Source organism: Miniopterus natalensis, chromosome 4 (assembly GCF_054644295.1).
Source record: "Miniopterus natalensis isolate mMinNat1 chromosome 4, mMinNat1.hap1, whole genome shotgun sequence".
Lineage (NCBI taxonomy): Eukaryota > Metazoa > Chordata > Mammalia > Chiroptera > Miniopteridae > Miniopterus > Miniopterus natalensis.
Genome location: NC_142084.1, coordinates 91,875,218 through 91,897,364, shown reverse-complemented (window position 1 = coordinate 91,897,364; position 22,147 = coordinate 91,875,218). Strand labels below are relative to the sequence as shown.

Sequence of the window (22,147 nt, the reverse complement as noted above, 5' to 3'; positions counted from 1 at the left end):
ATAGAAACATCAATGATGAGAGAGTCATTGATCGGGTACCTCCTGCACGCCCCCAACTGGGGATCGAGCCCGCAACCCAGGCATGTGCCCTGACTGGGAATCGAACCCTGATCGCCTGGATCCTAGGTTGAAGCTCAACTGCTGAGTCACGCAGGCCGGGGTCTCCCTTCTTCTTGACCTAAGCCCTAGATCAGGCCCTTTTGTCTGATTCTTGTAATTTTAATGGTGTCTTAACTGATCTCATAATATGTATTCTCACCGGTATGTACCCCTCCATTATACCTCCTAACCCTTCTTCTCCTTCCTCTCCTTCTCCTTCCTCCGAATCTTTCTAAAGCAAGTGTCTAAAGATGCAGTCCTCGGGGTCAAACTAAAAAGTGGTCTGGGCCCTGGCCGGGTGACTCAGCTGGTTACTGCATCATCTTGTGCACCGAAAGGTTGTGGGTTCAATTCCCGGTCAGGGCTCATACCTAGGAAAGGTTGTGGGTTCAATTCCCGGTCAGGGCTCACACCTAGGTTGGGGGTTCAGTCTCAGGTTGGGGTGCCTGTGGGAGGCAACCAATTGGTGTTTCTCTCTCACATTGATGTTTCTCTCTCTCTTCCCCTTCCTCTCTCTCTAAAAATGAGTAAAAACATTTCCTTGGGTGAAGATTGAAAAAAAAAAGCTTTAAAAAATGACCTGGGAGCAAATACATTTGGGAAATGCTGGCTTTCGTAAAGTAAAGAGATTTCCTTACTGTGGGACTTCTCAGAGCTCTGAGTGTACCTACACCCACAGGGAGTAACCAAGAGAACTATAGAATACAGAATTGCCCACACTTATTTGACTAAAATACCTTTTTCCAGAGGCATTTCTGAAATACAATGTCTACAGCAGGGGCTGGCAAGGATTTCTATAAAGAGCCAGATAAAGATTTTCAGCTTTGCACGCCATATGGTCTCTGTCGAAACTACTCACCTCTTTCATGGTAGCTGAAAGCAGCCTTAGACGGTTTGTAAACACATGGACGTGGCTGTGAGCCAATAAAACTTTATTTACAAAACAGACCCGTGGCCCTCAGGTTTTCACTTACCTACGTCTCTGATGAAAACATCATTTTAATTACAGAGACCTGAGTGTCATCTGGATGCCTTCTTTTTCCTGACTCCCTGGTACAGCCTACCCACAGGAGCCTTGGGCCCTACCCCCCAAGCATGTATGCGTTCCCATGCTTCCGTCTCCCAGGCACCAAGAGCTCACTGGTTCCATTCCCGGTCAGGCCACATGCTTGGGTTTCGGGCTTGATCCCTAGTAGTGGGTGAGCAGGAGGCAACCGATTAATAATTCTCTCTCATCCATGTTCCTCTCTCTCTCCCTCTCCCTTCTTCTGTCTCTAAAATCAATCAAAACAGTAAAACAAAACCCAAACCCCCTCCTCTTCGTTCCGCTTCCAGGTACCATGTGACTTCTTCCCTCCCTGTCCCAGGTCTGGTTGCATGTCCCTCCACTCACTTTACCCTTTAGGGACCTAGCCTCCTCATTTTATTGTTTTTATTTTTCTCTGTGTGTTTGTTTTGTTTTCTCTCCCACCTGGACGGCAAACCCCGTGAGAGCAAGGTTGTTTCATTTTCCCCATATCTCCGGTGCCTGGAACAGGCCCAGCGCAGGCTGACGTGGGCGTGTCAGGGGACAGGCCCAAGACCCCCCGACACCACCTCTAAACCCTCTCCCTGCCTGTAGGGAGCAGACAGCATTCGTCTGTTGGAACAAGCAGGAGCCCAGATGCCTCTCTAAGAAATAATTTGCCCATTTGTGGTGAGGAATGAGAATTATGCAGCATCCAAGGGTCCTGTATGGAAGGATTTTTCTTTCTAGTTGGAGTCCAAAGTGTCTTTCTCAGTTTTTATTTGAGAACTCTATGTCTTTCTCTAAAGAGCCAAATGCAGTGTGTGGTCCATGGGTGTATCCTGGGGTTACTTATAAAAATTAAAAAAAAGAAAAAAAAGCTACAAGAACATCCTTGGGACAACGGGGAAACGTGACTGCGGTGTGCACTGTAGACAACATCACCGAGTCGGTGTTAAGCATCTCTCGAGTGACAGGGGCGTCATAGGTTGGGAGCTCAATCCTGTTCTTAGGAGCTGCAAACGGAAGCATTTGGGACCGAAGTGTCACGATGTCTACAACTTACTTTCGCATGGTTCAGTCACCATTGGAGTATTGCAAAGGCAGGGAGGGAGAGAGGGCAAATGGGGTGCGAATGTTAACAACTGGTAAGTGATAATAAAGGTGCTGTATTTTATATTTCATTCAGTGCTCATCAGCTCACTTAACACAGTGTCTGCCAAGGAGCATACGTCCATAGTGTTGGCTGCGCTTCAGCTACGATCAGGTTGCCTAAAGCTGAGCATTGAATTGCTTCCTGTGATCTATTGCCTTCCTGTCTCTGAACTTCTGATGTTGGGCTCGGAGCAGCTTTATCACCGAGAAGCTCAGCAAACAGCCCTCATCTCTCTCTGGGTGAGCCATGTGGCCTGAGCTCCAAAAATATGTCATACAGCTTAACATTTGTATAGTGAAAGCATAGAAAACAAACAAGCAAAAAGACAGGGGAGAAACTTGCCCACTATATACCAAATAAGGGAAAGGAAATAGGGACTTGGTAAAGTTCCAGACTCATCTCGATGGAGATGGGTATGGATGGTCTTCTGAGGGTACCAGGGCCAGGAAACCCTTCTCCCTGGAACCCTCCTCTTCACAGGTGTTCACATGAGCTAAGGAGAAACTAATGTCCAACCCGCAAGTTAACAAGTAACATGGTTCCCCCCCCCTCCCCCCCCGCACCAAGGGCAAGGTTCACAGGCGCGCCCCTGGAGTGCCAGACTGCGCAGGGGAGTCCCTGGGCCAGGTGGGAGGCAAGTTCTGCCTCCACTGGGAACCACAGCATGGGCCCAGGCCACGGCAGAGCCTCCCCGTTGGCGGGGGTGGGGTGGGGTGCAGGAACGCCCTGCTTCCAGGTAGTGGGAGTTCTCCACCTGCGGGACATCCCCTGGGGAGGTGTGAGTGGGGCTCACATCGCGGATGGAGCTTTGGAGCCAGAAAGATGGCCCACGGTAAGCCCGGCGAGGGTGGTGCCCGGGGCCGGAGGCCTCAATCTCCAGCTGCCTCTCTAGCACCAAACTGAGCCGGGCCGGCTCCCTGCCATCTCCACTCAAGCCCCAGGACCTGGAATGCGGGCCGTGTGTGTGTGCGCGTGTGTGTGTGTTTGGGACGGCATGTGTTTTGTGCCCGGAGGTAGGGAGAGTATGTGTATCTGCACCTCAGGTCTCCGTGTAGCCAACAGAGCAGGTGGCTCTTGACACAGAAGTCCTGTGTGTTGCTAAATCCAACAAGCAGGTGACATTCTTTCGTCCCCTCCCCTTGCTGCGCCTTCGACAGGGATGCAGGCCTGGAATGCAAACGCCAGGGCGCACACAGACATACATTTCATCGTGCTTGTCCCCCGAACCCCCGCCCTACCCCCACATGTGTTGTTTAAAACCTCCCCCCGAACCCCACCCCTTCAAACGCGCTGTGTTGCCCCGTTCTGAGGACGCACCTGCCTTGGCTCCCTGCAGGTCCCAGCACCTCGCCAGCCCTGCTGCAGAGAAGCACGTGGGGGTGGCTGTTGGCCTTCTGGGCAGTGTCTCTGCCCCACCGTTTCCTGCCTGGTCTCCTTTGCCCTGTGCATGTTCCTCCTTTCCAGGGGGTGGGTAGGGAGGAGCATCTCAGGCTGTGTCCGGGAACTAGACTCTGGGTGGTCCTTTAGGGAGTGCATCTAAACACCACGGGGGGAGGGGCTGGGCACAGGACGGATGTGAGCTCAGGGGGTGGGCCAGAGAGTGGTGGGAAACCCTGAGGGGCTGGGTGCCTTTTCCGTTATTAAGGTTCAGTGTAGATCTTCCCAATGCACTGTGTGTACATGTCCGAGTTCTTTCTTCCAGGTCCCCATCGAAGATGAACTAGCTCCTTCCCACCCTGCCTGTGTTCCCCCCACACCTGGCCCAGCTCTCTCCCCTATCATATTGCTGCTATTTGCTCCTGTGTCCCGCACCGGACTGCACGCGGAGGGCTCTTTTATTCACTCTCATATCCCCAGCACCGGGCTTTGTCCAGGAACACTGTCTCTGGACACTGTTTGGATCTCATATCAACAGCTAACACATTTTTACCTGCTTAGAGGAACCCCCTACCCTCTCTTTATGGCCCTGGAAGGTCTGATGGGATGTGGGCCAATTCAAGGTCTTTTGTGAACTGAAGGGAGGGTCCCTCTGCTGTTTCCATGGGTGCAGAAAGGAAGGAGGTTTGGGGCTGCTAGCAGTCACCTTTCCCTGGAGAAAGCCCACCTGGGAGTGAAGTCACATCCAAAAGGAGCTGAACTGGAGATGAAGCCAAGGCACCATCGGAGCACCTGGATCCAACCACGCCTGAAGCCCATCATGCCCTCGGACTTCCCAGTGTTTGCTCTGAGTTGGGCTTCTGTCACTTACTATCTCAAGTGTCCTGATCCATATAGATTCGCACCTGGGGGCAGACCACCCTGTGTTCATCTTCATCTCCTCTCCCCACTCCTCCATGATAGAGGGTCGTGTGGTTGGTTTACAGCGGGGCTGACCTACTGGCAGGTGACTCTTGCCCTACTTGGGGTAAAATCTGCATGTATTTGGCTGAGATAACACTAAGATAAGGGGTTGTCCAGGGCGTGACTGGGGAAATGGAAATAATGGGACAGGAGACTGAGGGGAGGAGAGGAATTCCTGGCCACCGCGGACTGTCCTGTCCTGTTGTGTAACTTCATCCAGTCCCTCCCCCTCTCTAAGCCTCAGTTTCTCATCTGCTCCCGACTGTCTCACTGAGTGGATGTGAAGTTCAGATACGATCGATTAATTTGAAGTGAAGGCTTTTGTGAATGCATGAGTGTAAGGAGATCACTTCCACTGCCGCTGGACTGGGTGCAGAGGGCTGAGGACCAGGGTGGAGAGCCATCGGAAAGGACAGAGAAGCCAGGGGGAAGGGGAGATGCTGGAGACAAATGCTTTTGAAAGTGGCTGCCCCCATGGAGCACTAAAGATGGGCAGGGAGGGGCTAGGGGAGGTTCTGTTCTGTTCTGCTCAGGCCTGGGGACCCTGGAACCCTACTGAGGACTGTGGGCCTGGCCAAGGAGCCAGGTTGCCACCTCCTACTTCCATCACCCTTGTGACTGAAAACCCAGGTAAGGACCCCAGGAAGTCAGTCCTATTTCCTCTCTGGCAGGATGGCCACTGGGTGGAATGACTCTAAGGGGCAAACTGGCATTTCTTCTTCTGTCTTCCTGCCCCAGGGCCTGCTAGCAGAGAAGGCCCTATTTCTTTTTGTGGCTTGTGTGGTGGGAGGGTAGAGGGGGCCCTTTACTCTTTGCAGCACTGGGACCGTGTCTAGCTAGTCTTGAAGGTGTGTGTGGAATTCTACCCAGGGAGTGAATGGTGGAGCTGAGCTCCAGTCTGGCTGCCCCAAGGCGGCTCTTCTTTGGAATCTTGCTTCCCAGAACCAGTCCCAGGGTCAGGAGCCCTTGCCCTGGGCCCGGGACTCTCCCAGTGGGCTCTCGCTTCTCAATCTACGTAGCTGCCTAACACCTTCCCTCTACCAGCCTGGGGCACCCAGGAGGAGTCCAGGCAGATTTTATGGGAAAGGCTTCCACCTAGTGGCCAAAATGCAAACCTACCATTTACCAGGAGGGCAAGGTGCCTGGGGGGGGCTGAAGGGTGGGCTTTGGGAACAGGTGAAGTCAGTCTCTGGGGAGAGGCCGCAGCAGGAGCTCGCTTTTTCCAGGGCTGCCTCACAGCCAGAGTGCCAGTTCTGGGCATCAGAGGGAGGGTTTGGGCTGCCCAGGGGCCTCGGCATAGAAAGTGGGGCTTGGGTGTGGGCATGGTGGGTCAGAAGTTTCCTGCAATGTCCTGACTCGGGGCCATCAGAAGACCCCTAAAGGTAAGCCTCAGCTAGACCTCTCCACTTTGCTAACCGAGGGATTTGCTAGTCAGGTTTCTCCCCAGCTACAAGAACCCCACTTTAGGCTCCTCTCGGCCTGCAGGAGAGTGTCCAGCTCTGGGCCTCATTTCCATTCCTGCTCGGTCCTCTCCCACGGGCCTATCTCAGGCCACGTGCCTCCGCCGGGCGCCAGGCCACGTGCTGAGGCCCAGCTGCACGTGCAGATCACGGGGGGAGCGTCCAACCTGCCCGTGCGCAGACCACTCCCATGGAGGTTCTGATTTAATTGGCCAGGGACCTGGAGGTCGTGGGCGTGTTTATGGAGCTCCCCAGGTGATTCTCATGTGTACTGGGGACCTAATGCACGGCCGTTGCTCTGAACTCCTCCCAGCTGCCTCCGTATCCTTCTCCCTCCTGTGGCACCTGCTCCCTCTCGCCCCGAGTGCCCTCCCTACCTTCTCCTCCCTGGGAGCCCCTCGCTGCAGTGCTCAGGAAGAGACCTCGTGGCTTCTCCTCTGCGCTTCGAAGTTCTGTGCATCACTTCTGTGCCAGCTTTGAGCCTCCTGTGCCCCCACTGACTTGCTTGTGAGTTTGTCTCAAACTATGAGATTCTGACAGTGCCTGGGACAAAACCGTGCTTGGTGACTGTGGCCCAATGGGTGTCCTCGGATAGCCTTCATGGTGCTGAGACCCTCAACCCTCCAAAGTCGCCCCTTCTGAGAAGCCCTTGAGGCCATGAGCAACGGTCTCACACTGAGAGTGCCCGTCCACAGTCCCGGGGCCTGGGGTGGGGTGGCAGTGTGGAACAGGGTTTCAGGGCAGCTACTCCTCCATCTCCCCGCCCCCTGCATGAAAACGCCTCCCCTGTTTCCACTTTTAGAAAATCTGGGCCTGAAGCAAAGATTTAATAATAATGAAAGCTAGGGCTTGCTGAGTACTTGCCTCGTGTCAGTGATATAAGCAGTATCTCACTTAACCTTCACAGCAGCCCTGTTCTTGTCAGTGCTCAGAGGTGGGGAAACTGAGGCTCACAGGCCTGGAGTTGTGTGCAGAGACTGCTTGGGCCCACCAATAATGCCCAGTCTCCTCCTCTGCCTGTGTTCAGAGTCAGGCTACATTTTCTAGCCTCTCCTGTGGCGGTGGGGGGGTCCATGCAACCCCGTGGAACGTGAGTGGAGGGGAATGGACCTTTTCCAGGTGTGGCCCATTAGACACAGTTACACATGTAATCTTGGATCTCTTTTCCCGTCAACCAGCTGCATGGAGAGGACTTCACAGATCCCAAGTTCCTCAATGAAGGCCGAGGCCTCTGAGGACAGAGAAGAAGCTAGAATCACCGAAGGAAGGAGCCCTGGACCTGGAGCGACTACGTACAGCAGGCCGAGTCCCATCGCTGCCCCACAATGGGCCACATATGAGTGAGAATTCAATTTTGTTTGTTTGTTGACTTATGTTTGGTTTATGTCACAAAGTGGCCATGCTACTTACCCTAATGAGTACACTGGGACCTGCCCAGGTTCCCGTTTAGCGAGTGTTCCCAGGTGGGGCTGTGTCCCCTGGACTGCCTTCCAGAATTCTACGTCAGCGTGCAAATACTTTTGAAAGCGGTCAAACGTTTCGTCCTGGTCGTTCTAGGACCGGCCTGAGGGGAGGCAGGAGAGGTTTTAACCAAGGCCGTCTCCTGCTCCCATGTTGTGGGTTTGGTGTGTGTGTTGCGAGGGCTGGGTTGGCCTGGGTGTCAGAGAACGCTCGTGGATAATTTAGAGATGGCTGGCTTACAAGGGAGTTCCAGGCTCTAGTAAAATCCCGGTGATATGTGACTGTGTGTGCCTCGCTATACGTCCAGCCCTCTGCCTGGGTCTTCCTGCCTGGGCTCGGGGCTCAGCGGGCTCCCCATCTGTCCTGCTTGGCCTCACTGGTTGCATGTACCCCAGGGAGACATGACATGGTGGTCAGTCCCCCTTGTAGTTTCCACCAACCAGGATTCGGGCTGGAGGCTGTTCTGTGGGTGGTCCCGTCGGACTAAACAAGGCAGGTGGCAGCTGGACCCGAGCACACAGGAGCAGCTGCCTCCTGCCTCCTGTTCTTCTCCTGAAGGGAAATGGCTCAAACTCACGGCACTTGGGGACACAGGGTGTCTGCGCATGCTTCTGAGGAGGATGTTCTCTGGAACATTTGCATTCCCCGGGTCGCTTGCCTAAATCACAGCTTGACCTGCTGGTGATGCTGACAGGGCCCAGGAGCCCGCATGTGGTGTAAAGCCTCCCCCTTTCCCTCCCCCCCCCCCCGGGGAAACACCGGCCTGGCCAGATGACTGGGAGGCAGCTGGGATTTAGAGACTCGAAGGGTCTTGGGGTAACGTAGCACCCAGACTTCCTGGAGAGGTTCTGAAATCTGCCAGCGCTGGCCTTGAGTATGAGTCCGCCACTTGCCAGCCGGGGAATGGCCGGCTTCAGTCCCCTCACCTGCAAAATGAATGTTGCTAGGAGCTCTTTCTTGCCATTTAGCCGCTCAGTTTACTCCCATTTCTTCCTCCATAGTCCAGAGTGCCTTCATTTCAGGTCGGCGGCCAGCAGCCTCTTCCTTGGTCTCAGCTCAGGTCCCCTGCCTGTCCCCACTGCGTGGAGAGCACCTGTTCATGAAATTCAAATGGACTCCCTCTTGTGTTTAGTTTTAAACATGCAGTCTTCAATCCTTGCATCTTCTGAACCGTGTCAACCTCTTCTGTGTTCCCGCCTGACCGACTGTCTCACCACAGTCCCTTTGCATATCCCGCTCCCTGGTCTGGAACGCATTCTCTCCTCTTCACCTGGCTAACCCGTGCTTAACTTTCAGACCTCAGCAACTTCTGTGACCTTCCCAGTCTGGGTCACATCCCCCATCATGTGCATCCACGGCTCGATTAGTCTATCCATTTTGGCACTAACAGCTCTGTCATTTTCACTTCCTCGTGCAATTATTTGAGTGTTGTCTCTCTGCAGCTCTGACCATGTGTTGCATGAGGTGAGGCCCCATGTTTACGTCTGTTCACATCATTTATCCCCAGAACTGAGCACAGGACTTGGTACATGGAAAGCTCTCAGTGTGATGTTGCTGAATGGATAAAAGGTGAGGGTTAAGTGGAAGTGCCGTGTGCAGGGCACTTAGCGCTGTTCTTGGTACATAGTAAACATCTATAAATATTAGCTATTAATGATAATAGTATCCTCACTGCAGGACTGGTGCAAAAAATTCCTCTAAATCCTATTTTTAAATATGTTTTTATTAGAGAGGAGAAGGGAGAGGGGGAGAGAGGAGAGAAACATCCATGAGAGAGAAACATCATCAATCGGCTGCCTCCTGCACACCCCCTGCTGTGGATTGATCCCGCAACCCAGGCATGTGCTCTGACCAGGGATCGAACCGGTGACCTCCTGGTGCATGGATTGACGCTCAACCAGAGCCACACCGGCCAGGCTCATCTAAATCCTAAGTGCTCTTCTTACTTGGGTTGTCCTAAGTGTGCACGTTTTGGGGTAAATTGACCTAGTCTGGAAGAAAATGCAAACACACACACACACACAGAACCATGCAAACGTGCGCGTCTCCCAATGTGGCCAGGGTTTGCCATCAATTTCCCCTCCAGCACCTCCCAGAACTAGAAGGTGGGAGCAGGGAGAAACCTGACTGTCCCAGGAGGCCTGCAGGGATCCGTCCACCCATGGGTGGGCCAGAGGGTCCTCACTGCCCACGGGCCCCAGCCCAGACTCTCTTCTCCACCCATTTCACGTAGGGAGCAGGCTGCAGGCGTAGGGAGAGATCTGTCTAGAATTGACAGTGGTTTGGGGGCACTGAGAGACCTCCAGCCAAAGCTCCTCCAAAACTTCAAAACACCAGCTCATCCCCTTTTCTCCAGCAACTTTCCCCCTGTCCTCACCTCAAAGCATTTCCACAGAAGACCAGTGTCCACAGGAGTTTTAGAGACTTTATTTATGTATAAACCATTTAAACACTTTGCCATAAATTATCTTTGCCTGTCCCTAGTCTTTGCTTAGCAGCAAATTAAAATTAATATAAAAACTCGATGAACAATTCATACATGTATATTACAAAAAAGTTCCTGTACCAAAGTTCTTATTAGACATTTTTTTTTGTTTTTTTTTTCTTTTTAAAACTGTTTTTTTGTTTTGTTTGTGTTTTTTTTTTTTTTGTGGGTTTTCTTTTTTTTTTTAAATTTTTTTTGTTTTGTTTTCTCTCCTTGTGGTGACTGTGTCATGTGATTGTCTCAGTTTCTGGACCAAACAAACACACTAAGAATTTAAAATCTGAAACAGTGATTGTGCCTTGAGGCTCAGGTATGTACAGGGTGATCTGAAGTAGTGCCCGTTAGCAAAAGAGTGTCACGATGCCACACCTCTACTGCAACTGATAACCCACGAACTACGGAATCTAAACAGACTACACCCTGTAACTGCGTATTACTGTCCACAATGGAATCTTCAAAGACAAAAGAGTATGAAATTGATCGGTAGTGAGTATAGCCACCATTTTGAGTTAAATTGTACACTCTGCGCTCCAGTAAATTCGCTCAGGCCAGGCTACGCGGGGACCTGAGAGTTAAGTGCTGAACGGTATTATCTCGCTTGGACGTCGGATAGGAATTGCCTTGATTTTTTTTTTCCCCCCTCGTGTTTTTAATTTTTCTTTAAAAAGCATTTCCAGTGCTCACTCTTTCACTTGTATGCCCCCCCTCCCCAGTCGCTACACACAAATCGCCCCCAAGTCGTGTTTTAAATGCACCTGTATTTAAACGAAAACGTCAGTAGTAGTTTGTCCAACGAGCAGTCTGAGTGGGTCGTCTCGGCCGGTCCGGGGATGCCCGGCCCCAGGGAAGTCTCTGCGTGTCGCTCACCTGTGACTTAGTGAGGTAATAGAACGTGAGGCCTTCTCGCCTTCATCTCTTTGCGTTTTACTTTTTCGGTCGTGTGTGTGTTTTGCTTTTTTTTTAATCTGTGTGTGCGGGTGTGTGTTTTCCCTCTTGTTCCTTTCGGACACGTCGCGTCTGTTTCTCCGTGTAGGCCCAGAACAAGTGGGCCGTAGTTTAGGGGAACTTGGAACACCGCGTGCGTTCGCTCACTCATCCACTCATCCGTTTCTGTTTTGTTTTCCTCGGAATTGTGAGCCGGGCTTTAGTCTGCTTTGGGATGTGGGACGTCTCGCATCGGAACTCAAAAAATGTGAGCCTGCTCGCCACTGGCACCCAAAGCAGCCCGGCCTCGGTCCCCTGTTAGGTCTTCGTCTCCTTAGGAGAGGAGAGGACAGTTTACTCCCGCCGAGCCATCCAGACAAGGAATGGCAGCCGGTGATTTTGTTACCTCTTACCCATCTCGTTCTGTCTTAAAAACTGGATGTTGCTGCTACAGTCTGCGAGCTCTGGGTACTGCTCCACAGGGAGCACGTAGTAGCCCTCGTAGCCCTGCACACGGCCCGTGCTCAGGAGCTGCTGACGCTCGCCCTCCGTCCACAGGCGGCTCCCCTCTCGCCCTTCCCTGGCTCGCTGCTGCTCCTTGGCCCAGGCGGTGCCCAGGGCCCTCTGCCTGGCCTGGTCCAGCACACGGGCCTTCTCTTCGTCCAGGGTGTCGGGGGCGAGGCCATAGCGGATGCTGAGAAGCAGCGTGTTGTACTGGAACTCGACGTTGGTGAACCTTCGAGTCCTGCCGTTGACCAGCAGCGTGGGCTGGGACACGGTCACGTTCACCCCGCTCTCCAGCGCCTTGCGGCCGATGGTGGTGCCTAGCGTGACCAGGTCGCCGTCGGCCGCGCCGATCTTCACAAAGTAGTGGGTGTCCTTGCCCTCGATGCTGTAGTGCATCTTGTCCAGGTAGTAGGCGTTGTTCAGCACGGAAGCCACCTTGCGGCTGTCCTCGCTGGCGATGCTCGACACGCCGGTGGTCACCCGCCCTTCTTTGATGGCGAACATGATGCCCTTGCCGATGATGGGCGTGGTGGTGGCAAACCAGTGGCCGGCTTTCTCTCGGATGCTGGCGTGCAGCTTCTTAGAAATGACCTGCCCTTCCAGAGCCATGAAGGCCTGGTTGTGCCTCTCTGTCGTCTGCTGCACCCCTGTGATGAGCTGCGGGCATAAGAAAACGCAGAGAGCTGAGACCTGAGACCGTGGGCGGGGCAACTTAGCACAGGCTGGGAAGCTCATTACAAGAGGGACAGAAAGGGAAAAACCTGGACTCCCTACGGGAACTAGGCTTGCGCCTGTGATGATCTGAGCTGACATAGGCTTTCCTTTTTAAAGAATATGTTTTTATTGATTTTTAGAGAGAGAGGAAGGGAGAGGGGAAGAGATAGAAACATCGACATCAATCAGCTGCCTCCTGCATGCCCCCTACTGGGGATGAAGCCCACAACTGGGGATGCAAACTGGCGGCCTCCTGGTGCATGGGACAGAGCTCAACCAACTGAGTCACACTGGCCAGGCTAGGCTAACCTTTTGAATCTGAGACAGGCTGGCAGTTTTCAGGGCTCTGGTGATGTGACCTGTCCGCTTGCAACTATGTCACTAGAAAGATCGTATGGAGGTTTACCACCTTGCTGGCACCTGCATCCAGGCCTGCTCACTCACCAGGTCTCTCCCTTACAGGAGAAAGGGGCACTGCCCTCTGATGGCTTAGCAGCTGCCTTGCCCACTTGACACCTGGGAATATCCTGACCTGAAGGGCTGGTTGTGTGTTTGAGTAGCTGTGACCTAGATTTCTCTGAGGCCAATGCACCGGATGTTTATGAACTTTTTTGGGTTAAGACCTCACTACTCAAAGTATGGCTAGGAACAGGGGAATCACCGGGGCCTGCCCTGGCAGAACAGCAGAACCTCAGAGCTCACTCCGGACCTACTGCGTCAGAAGCCGCATTCTAACAAGACACCCCAGGTGGTCTGTGTGCACACTAGTATTTGAGATGCACCAGGCTAGGACAGTCTGGCTTTGTGGGCCAGAGGGATTATCACTGGACTCTGAGTTATTTGCTTTGGATTTTAGCCCTGGCTCTGCAGAGGGAGGAAATCACCATTATCGCCCTGGCTTTCAGTTCTCCACTCACAAATTACAACTTGTCTCAATTGGTGGTTGGGGGACAGGCTGGGATAATGGAAGAGGCTGTGCTTGGGAGGTAATGGCACTTGGATAAATGAGAGAAATGATGGTTATTCATCCACCAAGTGGTCCCCGAGGGGAAGAATGGAGAGAACGCTGTTCTCAATTACCCAGCAGCTCCTCCTTGTCTCTCTCTAGTTACACAGCCTGAACAATTATCCAGAGCAGCTGAGACCTTCCTGACTTTTTCAGTGCCGAGCACCCGTTCTGTGGCATGGGGTTATCTGAACACTGATGCTCACCCCTCCGGTCCTATTGTGACGGAGCTCTGAGTTGCACCCACATGGAGAATGACCACCTTTCGGTCATCATTGAGAGACCCAAGGACAGATTATGTTCTGAAAACTCAATCTGTATACATTTGGGTCATAAAACCCTGACGTTTTATGCGGGGCATAAAAATGTTCTTTAATGGGATAGAAACTGCAAACCATCGTTTAATGATGTCCCATAAAAGCCGAAAAGGTTTATGATATTATAGGCAGTGCAGATGGTAGTTTGCTGCTAGATTTCTCTGTGCTATTGTTAATCAAGGAGCATATACTGAACAGATAATGATACCACAATTAAGGTCATAATCGAGGTTCTGAAGAAATGTGTGCTGTGCCAGAAAGGTGACAGCATCGACACTGGCTTTCCTGGGAAGTCACAGCGGTTCATGCACCTTTTATACCCAGCTCTAGTGTTCCCCTCCTCTGCTGACATGCCCTTGGCTCCCATGCGGTTCTGTTTGCAAAAGGGGACAACAGCCACTCGTATTCTTGGCAGCAACCCTGCTTACCTGTCCGTTCTCACTTGCTTGACTCTCTGACAGCTCATAGGGAGGAGGCACAAAATACATCTTGGCTCTTGGGAAGCCGGGAATGATGTTGCTGAGCTGAAATCCAAACATCACAAGCCAGCTTTTCACATCTATGGTGGAAACAAAAACAGAGACTTAGGAAATCACCGTGGGTGGAAAGCAATAGGGAATTTGGGGACAAGAACAAAATAAAATGGATGGTTGGGTGAGAATCCAATAGGAGACGGAAGCAAGAGCTTGGGAAGGTCTCCTAGTCCAGACCCGGAGTTTCTTTATGTGGGTTCTAGGAAGAAGATGTCCTTCTAAACTTGGTCAGTTCCCAACCTCCCATGTGGTGATTTAGAAGGCCAGTGCAGCCCGGCTGGTGTTGTTCAATGGTTGAGCATCCACCCAGGTCACTAGTTCGATTCCTGCTCAGGGCACATGCCTGGGTTGTGGGCTTGATCCCAAGTAGGGGGCGTGTAGGAGGCAGCCGATTGATGACGCTTCTCTCTCATCATCAGTGTTTCTATCTCTCTATCCCTCTCCCTTCCTCTCTCTGTAAAAATCAATAAACATATTAAAAAAAAATACAAGGCCAGTGCAGGAGCAAGGTAGGTCTAGTTTCAAATGCCCTTGCTGTGTGACCTTGGGAAAGCTCCCGCCTCTCTCTATGCTTCAGGTTCCTCAGATGTGACTTGGGATGACTCCTGTACCAATCTCATTGGGTTGTTTTGAGGGCTGGAGAAAAATCCATGTAAAGGGATTATCACAGTGCAGGGCACTGGGTTACTCAATACATATGAACTCCTTCATTTGGCAACTATTTAAGGGAGCATCTATTACAGGCCAGTCATTGTGTTTAGAAGCTAGAGACACAGTGATCAGCTGGATGGATAAGTGACGGTTATTAATAATGCGCAAGACATCTGGGTGGGGTGCTGCACTGAGTTGGCTCGCTGTGGAAAGGAAGGCCCGAGATGTATGGAATGTAGTCTTCTGGCTCCTGAGCCCCTTTTCTCAGGTCACTATTGTTCAAGGAGAGGCCAGAAGACAGCTCTGTGTGCTCAGAGTAAGACTTCCCTTCCCCTGCCAGAGGTCAAGATCCAGTCTCGTGCACTGAGAATTATACCTCCTGCCCCACAGGTCCTGCCCTGCACTGAGTGGTCCAGGCTCTGACAGTAAGACTGTGTCCCCCAGAGCACTCTGCCTCCTTCCACAGTGATCAGTGGAGAGTCCTGAACGTCTGTCCCTCACAACACTTAGAGCCTCACCCACACATTAGCCCAGAGTCCAGCAGGCCTCACCTGCTATGCTCCTTTCCCTGTGGATAACAGGCACCCCAGCACCACACCTTATGTTCCCCTTCCCACTTCTCCCCAGCTCCCGAAACACTTCCATCAGGCTCTGAAACGCACATCCGTCAGCAGCAAAGCCCCCTACCCCCGTGTCATCAACCTCCTTCCAATGGTTCCTTTCCCTTCTCACTCTAACTGAAACCATCCCTTCCTCAGTGGCCGCTGGCCTCATGTTTCTCCTTCAATCGCTGAACCTAGAGCTATGGGAGCTCCTTGGTGCGGTCATTCCTGATACCAGGGTCACTCACCTGCATTTCTTCATGTTTCTCTGCTTCACTGTCCTCTCTGTTGCTGAATTCATTCTTAGTGATTACATTATACAAGCCCTCTTAGTTCCTTAGATGATCCCTCCCCACTGGGTCACGCTCATCCCTGGACCAATCATTCTCACCCTCCATGGTGTCAATTTCACCACATCACCCTGGGACTACGGGGGGGGGGGGGTGCTTTCTATCTTACTCCTTTTTGTAACCTCACACGCATACTCCTTGACCCTCTCCCCTCCCTAGGACCTTCAACCCATCCTAAACGTCTTTCCCCTACCCCTCAACATCTTGCTCTCTCTTCTACTGAGCACACGTACCACGGTCAATCATTAGCCTACATCCCTTTGTGTTCCCCTTGTGTATGTTCTCAGATCCTTCACCCCCTTCTCACTTCATCACACTTGCTTGGTGAAATCACAGTTCTGGTTAAATTCTAGTCTTTGCCTATGCCGTGTTTGCATCTGTGCAGCTCAAAGTGCCTGGAGAAATGAATGTGACCATGCTGACTGGTGTCACTTTAAATTCCTGGCCATGAACCCCGGCTGTGCCTTCCTGCTGCCTGGCCATCTGACTGCATTCTCTTCTTCCACTCGGCCATCCTCGCGCTCTCCTGGGGGGTCGCACATCTTCTCATCTTTGCTCTCCCTTCCTCCCTCCGGCAGCTGACCTTGCTTCCCATTCTCCTAAGAAAACTGATGCGGCCAGAGGGGAGTTTCCCTAAACTCTCATCACATTTTCTAGCCTATCGGCAACCGTACCCGTATCCCCCACCTTCCTCCTGGAGCGGTGTAAATCAACCCCCCACTTGTGCTCTAGGTCACATACATTTTTTCTTTTTCTTTTTTAAATATGTTTTTATTGATTTTTAGAAAGATTGGAAGGGAGAGGGGGAGAGAGAGAAACATCAATGATGAGAGAGTCACTGATCGGCTGCCTCCTGCACGCCCCCGACTGGGGATCGAGCCCACAGCTCGGGCCTGTGCCCTGACCAGGAATCAAACTGGTGACCTCTTGGTTCATGGATCGATGCTCAACCACCGAGCCACACCAGCTGGGCAGTCACATACTTTCTTGCCTACTCAAGGATATCACTCCAGCAACTCACTCCTCTTCTAATGGATCAACCCCATCAGCATACAAACATGCTCCTAAATGTCCGCCTTAGAAAATTCCTCCCTTATCTCTACTTCTCATTTCAGCCACCACTCATTTCTCACCCCCCTTTCCAAAAGCTTCTCAAATTTAAACAATTCTCTATACTCACTGTCTCCTACTCTCTTTCCATTCTCCTTTGAATCAGGCTTTGCCCCGAACTACTCCACGGAAACAGTTCTTGCCAAGGTCATGAATGACCTCCATGCTGCTATGTCCAGTGTTAAGCCATGTCCTCATTTTATGTGACCTATCTTTCCCAAATTCTCTATTGTTTTCCATCCACGGTGTGTATTATATATGTTGGTTATTGTCAGAATGTAAGCTTGACAAAGGCAGAGAGTAGTTAAAAAATTTGTTTTAGCCACTGATGTCCCCCCTGGTCCTACAACCATGCACGGCACAAAGTAGGTGCTCGGTAAGTGCCCCTGGAATGAATGCATGAATAAATGAATGAACACTGAACATATGTGGCAAAGGCCTCCCTGACTGGTGTAAGGGTGACAGAGGAACTAGCTGTACCTGCCGGAGAGCATGCTTCTGAAGGGGCTAAGTAAGGTGTCCTGGGACTGTCATGAGGGAGTCAATGTTGACTTTGCTACTAAACACACAGGCATGTGAGAACCCTAATGGGAGGGAATCTGGCGCCCACGATGCGTTCCTTGGCCTTCGGCACAGAGCAGTCCCTTGAACAACTTGGCAACTACACATATTAGAGCTAGCCCACCTAACAGTTATTTAACAATACAGGTTTGAAATTGCCTTCAAAAGCGTGTCAGCATCCAGCAGAGAGAAGCCTGGTTTTATTCCAGCAATAGTCGCATATTGACAAAATAGCTGTTTTGTGCGAGGTAGGTGCCGGGTGCCGCAGAGTGTGGCTTTCCCAACGTTGGATATTCATGTTCACGGGCACCATTGTTTTGCCTTATCCAGGTATCATCTGTATAGGTATTTACTTTCTGATTTCTGAGAAACAAATTTGCCTTTTCCACTAAAGTCAGTCCATTTTTTTTTTTTTGAGAAAAACTTAATTTTTTAAAATTATTTTTTAAATTGATTTTCAGAGAGGAAGAGAGAGGGAGAGAGAAACATAGATGAGAAACATCATCCAGCAGGCTGCTTCCTGACATCTTGATTCCTGGGTCGATGCTCAACCACTGAGCCACACCGACCGGGCTAACTCAGTCCATTTTTAAAAAGAAACTTAGTCACTACCATAAACGGGAAAGCAGACTCACTTGATGCAAACAGAAAATAACTGTAAAATTAAAACAAAGAAAACAAAGCTATGCAATTAAATTGAGCATGAATTTGCTGCCAGCTACGGGGGGAGTCTTAGATCTGCTCTCTCCCGTGCAGAGGGAGATTAGCAGTGTTAATGAGGTGGAAATACATACCAGTATCCAGTGGGGACCTCTCCTCCTCCACTGATTCAGAATAAAAAGAGGACTGGAGAGAGACCAGCGTCCCCATCTGTGTCCCCACGCTATTTAAGACCGCATCTGCGCACCACGCACAATCGTCCCACCTTTCGCCACAGAAGTGGGCTATGCAAGGGGTTCCCAGGAAGGCAAGAGAGCCCTTTGGCCTCAGAAGACTCCCACCCTGGTCTTTTCCTTGCAGGGCTCTGCCCCCAGCACTCAGGAGGTGATTCCTGGCCCCTGCCTTGGAGACCAGGAGTTTTAAGGGCCACTCCCCTGAACACTAATCGCTCATGTCATCTGACTTCTTTAGTTTCTAACGTGGCTTGGTTTCTGCGTCTAAACCTGCTGTGAAGTGTCTGTTGGAGTTGCTGGTCTCCCCCACTCCGCGGGAGGCACACCCGGCACCACCATCACCCCCTCCTCTGGGAGTCGCTGGTATCACCCAGTGACGGGCCAGGGACACGCTGGAGAGAGGGAGCCCTTGCGGCAGGGCTGTGACGCGGCCCCTCCGAAGAGCTCGCTCCTCCCCGTCTCAGGGTCTCCGTGGGGTGTGACTGTGCTGCCACCTGCAAGCCCGTTCACGCTCCAGAAACGCAGTCGGCCCGCGGCTTGGGTGTTGAGTGTAGATGGGACAAGAGGGTGAGGGAAGGAGGAGGCCTCCTCCTCACGCAGGGAAATGACACCCCACAAAACCTGACTTTATGCTCCTGTGTGCCCAGGGCTGTAAACCCAAAGACGGGCCCAGGGCAAGGGGTGGGGGGAAAACACAAGTCAATTCGGGTGACATCTGGGAGGTTTGTGCCACTCAAAATTTGTCCGGGGTTTCAGGTTTGCCGAAGCCACGCGCCCCAGAGCAGAGCTTGCATCTGTGTCGGGATGGAGCTGGGGACCCCTCCCCACATGCCCCAGAAAATGTTGCAAAGGTGGAGTCCTCACTTTTCATCTGTGAGGTTCCCGGGTCCACATGCATCGCTGCGAATGCGTAACGCATTCCTACCATTTCCCAGCCTTCGTGCTGGGCTGGGTGCTTTAGGAGCCATAATTCATTTACTTTTCACAGTCCCATGGGTGATGGAGACACTAAGGCTCAGAGAGGTAAAGACGTTTGCTCAAGTCTTACACAGCAAGTGATGGGCAAGGCCAGAATTGGTGATGCTCTCAGGTGCGCCATCAGAGGGAAATGGCCTGAGGACAGACCAGGCTCCGGGCTGGGCTCTGGTCCCAGTTTGTCCAGGACTGGGGAGTCCCCGGGGAGGCTAACATTGGGAGGGAGGTCTGTCTCCCAGTCTGTCTTTCTACTAATACCTTTTTAGCACAGATATAGCAATCATCAATATACTGCCTTAAAAAATAACTGTTAAAAAGGCTGCAGCTTTGGAGCCCGTGAGAGGGAAAGAAATCTTTCTTGTCCTCCTTTGCCCCTTCCTGGCAGCCGCCCCCTGCTCCAGCCCAGGTGTCTTGGCGCTCCTCAGGGGGCCTCTGCCCCCCTCCTGTGAGCCAGCACGTTCCTGGGAGGAAACAACCCCCTCCGGCCTCAGGAGCTGCCTCTTGCATCCAAAGAGCTCTGTTTGCAAATAGCGAAGATTCTAGATTCTCCAGCACACCAGAGAGAAGGTTCTGTTCTTTAGCTCCTCCCGACTACATCTTAACTACTTCTCCAGCTTAAATTGTGAGGGGCAAATTCAACCGCTCCGCTCCTCTCCTAAGTGGCAAATTAAGACTCATTCAGCCGGGGTTTACAGATGAGCCCACAGGGGCCCAGTGGAGCATGAGTCGGTGTCTCTCCTGGGGTCCCCTCTCCAGGGGCCATCTCCTCCTGACCCGCCGCAGGGGTGGGCTCTGCCTGGGCTGCTCGCCCTCCCCAGGCCCCTTAGTGCAGGCGGGCTGTGGACATCAGCCCAAGCCACGGGGCTTCCTTAATATCACCGTTTATGTCAGACTCTTTCCAGTGCTTTCTGGATTCACTTTTGTTGAACTTTGTTCAACTTGATTTAATTCCCATTTATTGAGTCTCTATGAAGCACTGGAACGCGGAAAGCCACCTTGCCCAGGCGCAGGGCTCGGGGCGGCGGGATCGCGAGCCGGGGGTAGGGGCCGGGACCCTGGTGGCGGGTACTGGACCCCGCAGGATGAGTGGCAAGTGGCGCGTGGTGGGCACCGGCCCTGCAATGAGCAAGGCGGAGGTGGCAGCGGTGTCGCCAGGGGCCGGCAGAGCCACAGAAAGTAGGTGGTGAGGTCGGCGCTGCCTGGGGTCCCCTTGCTGGGACCCCGTACCCCTGGCACCCTGGCAACAGCGGCCTCAGGGACCTAAGTCCTGGGCACCATTTCAGTGTCCAGATGGTTACGGATTCATTGACAGGAACGACAGCTAGGAGGATGTCTTGGTTCCCCAGACAGCTATTAAGAGAAACAACCCCAAGAAGTTTCCGCGGGGCGCAGTGTTGGCAATGGGGGGCCTGTGGAGTGTGGAGTCTCGGAAGGAGAGGCGGGTGCAGAAACTGCTCATGTAACTGGGCCCCAGGGTTGCCAGTGAAGGGCAGCCCTGTGCCCCCCACTCCCAAGTCGAAGTAGGTTCGCTGATTCACTCCCGGCCTTGCTCAGCTGCCCCACCGCCCAGTGGCCGAGGCTCCATCAAGCAGGACAGAACCGGGCAGGGAAGGGAAGCGGGCTGAAGACCCAGCTCCCACCACCCTTCCTCTACGGACATCACTTAGCGTGAGACACAAGGCCCCCAACCAGCAGCCTATAGAGGCACCGACAGGGTAGAACCTAAAGACACAGCCTCATTAGAGGGGACCAACAGCAGGGAGATGAGTGGGTGCCCCCACCCAGACTCCAGACCAGATACTGAAGGTCCTTCCGAGCCAGGCCTCGCCAGCAGCCAGCCTACCACAGAAGGCAAGGATGGCGAGGGGAAGCCCAGCCAAGGTCCCACAGATGGTTCCAGGCCTGAGCCCCAGGACCCATGAAGCTGCCCTTCCAGTGACGTCAGCAGCAGCCCCCTGGACCCAAGCAGCCCCCTGGACCCAAGCAGCCCACAGCCCAGGAGACTGACCTCAGCCCCCATGAACAGTGGGGACCATCCCCAATACTGTAGTGATTCCAACTCAGAGGACACCCAGAGCTTCCATCTGGTGTCTGCCAGTTTTCCCAACTGACCCATACCCTACCCAACACCCCTCCCCTTCTCATAACTGAGGCCATCAAAACACTGGCTTCCTATCCTTTCCTTGAGACTCAGGAGGGCCAAAGCCAGAGCCTTTTGGTTTTTTTTTCTCTCTCACCTACCAAGGATTGAAGGAAGGAATCCATCCTTTGTGTCCAGAGGCACCAACTCCCTCCTCTAAGTCAGGTTGAGAAGGAACCACCCAGCTCGTACCAGCTCCTGGTGGTTTTTCTTTCTCACCCCAGTTTATTTTTTGTTTCCCCTCTACCTCTGAACTGTCATGTGCTACCTAAGCCTCCAGTAAAAACAAAAACAGGCAAAAATATATATATTTTTTGCCTTTTCAGGAGAACCAGGAAAGTAGTTGAGAGGTCAGTGAAGTTGATTGTTACCTGCGAATGATTTTGTTTGCACCTTGGCAACTGTAGGTGTCCGTTCAGCTTACTTTGAGGGCTTTTAAAAATGCCCCTCTATCCATACCCTCTCAAAGCTGATTCATCCTTAAGGCACCCAGTGCCCAGCAGGGCTTTGGGAAGCAGTCTGGGCGCTGGAAGATTCTTCTCCTGTGGCTGGTAGGCATGGTCTGCCTCTCCGTTCACACTGTTTCCTCTGTGAACAGTGTCCCCCCCTCCCCTACTTCATAAAAGTCTGCTCAAATGGCGCCTGTTCAGAAAGGCCTCTGTGAGCCCCTAAGGAGACACTGCCTGTCACTCTTTGACCCCTTAACCTATTTTATTTATCTTCATGGCACTTATCTGAAGCTCTATACACATATGTGTGTATTTTCCTGAGAGGTGCTTTAATTTGAAACTGCAGGGAACTGAGGGACAGTGGTCAGGCTAAGCCACAGGGAGGAGAGGAAGCCTGGCAGAGTAGCG

General features: G+C 52.4%; 1 protein-coding gene and 1 pseudogene across 1 annotated transcript in view; one reads left to right on the top strand and one right to left on the bottom strand.

Moving 5' to 3' along the window:
• Positions 1-9,927: 9,927 nt before the first annotated feature.
• The window catches only part of TENM2 (teneurin transmembrane protein 2), a 258,817-nt gene continuing 246,597 nt past the window's right edge, over positions 9,928-22,147 (bottom strand). The window contains exons 25-26 of the mRNA XM_087816191.1: positions 13,904-14,034; positions 9,928-12,095 (exon numbers count right to left, since the gene is read on the bottom strand). Of these exons, the coding sequence (XP_087672317.1) occupies positions 11,334-12,095; positions 13,904-14,034 (893 nt within the window). The 3' untranslated portion in view covers positions 9,928-11,333. The remainder of the gene's footprint in view (positions 12,096-13,903; positions 14,035-22,147) is intronic.
• Positions 20,119-21,261, top strand: LOC148093411 (Y-box-binding protein 2-like; annotated as a pseudogene).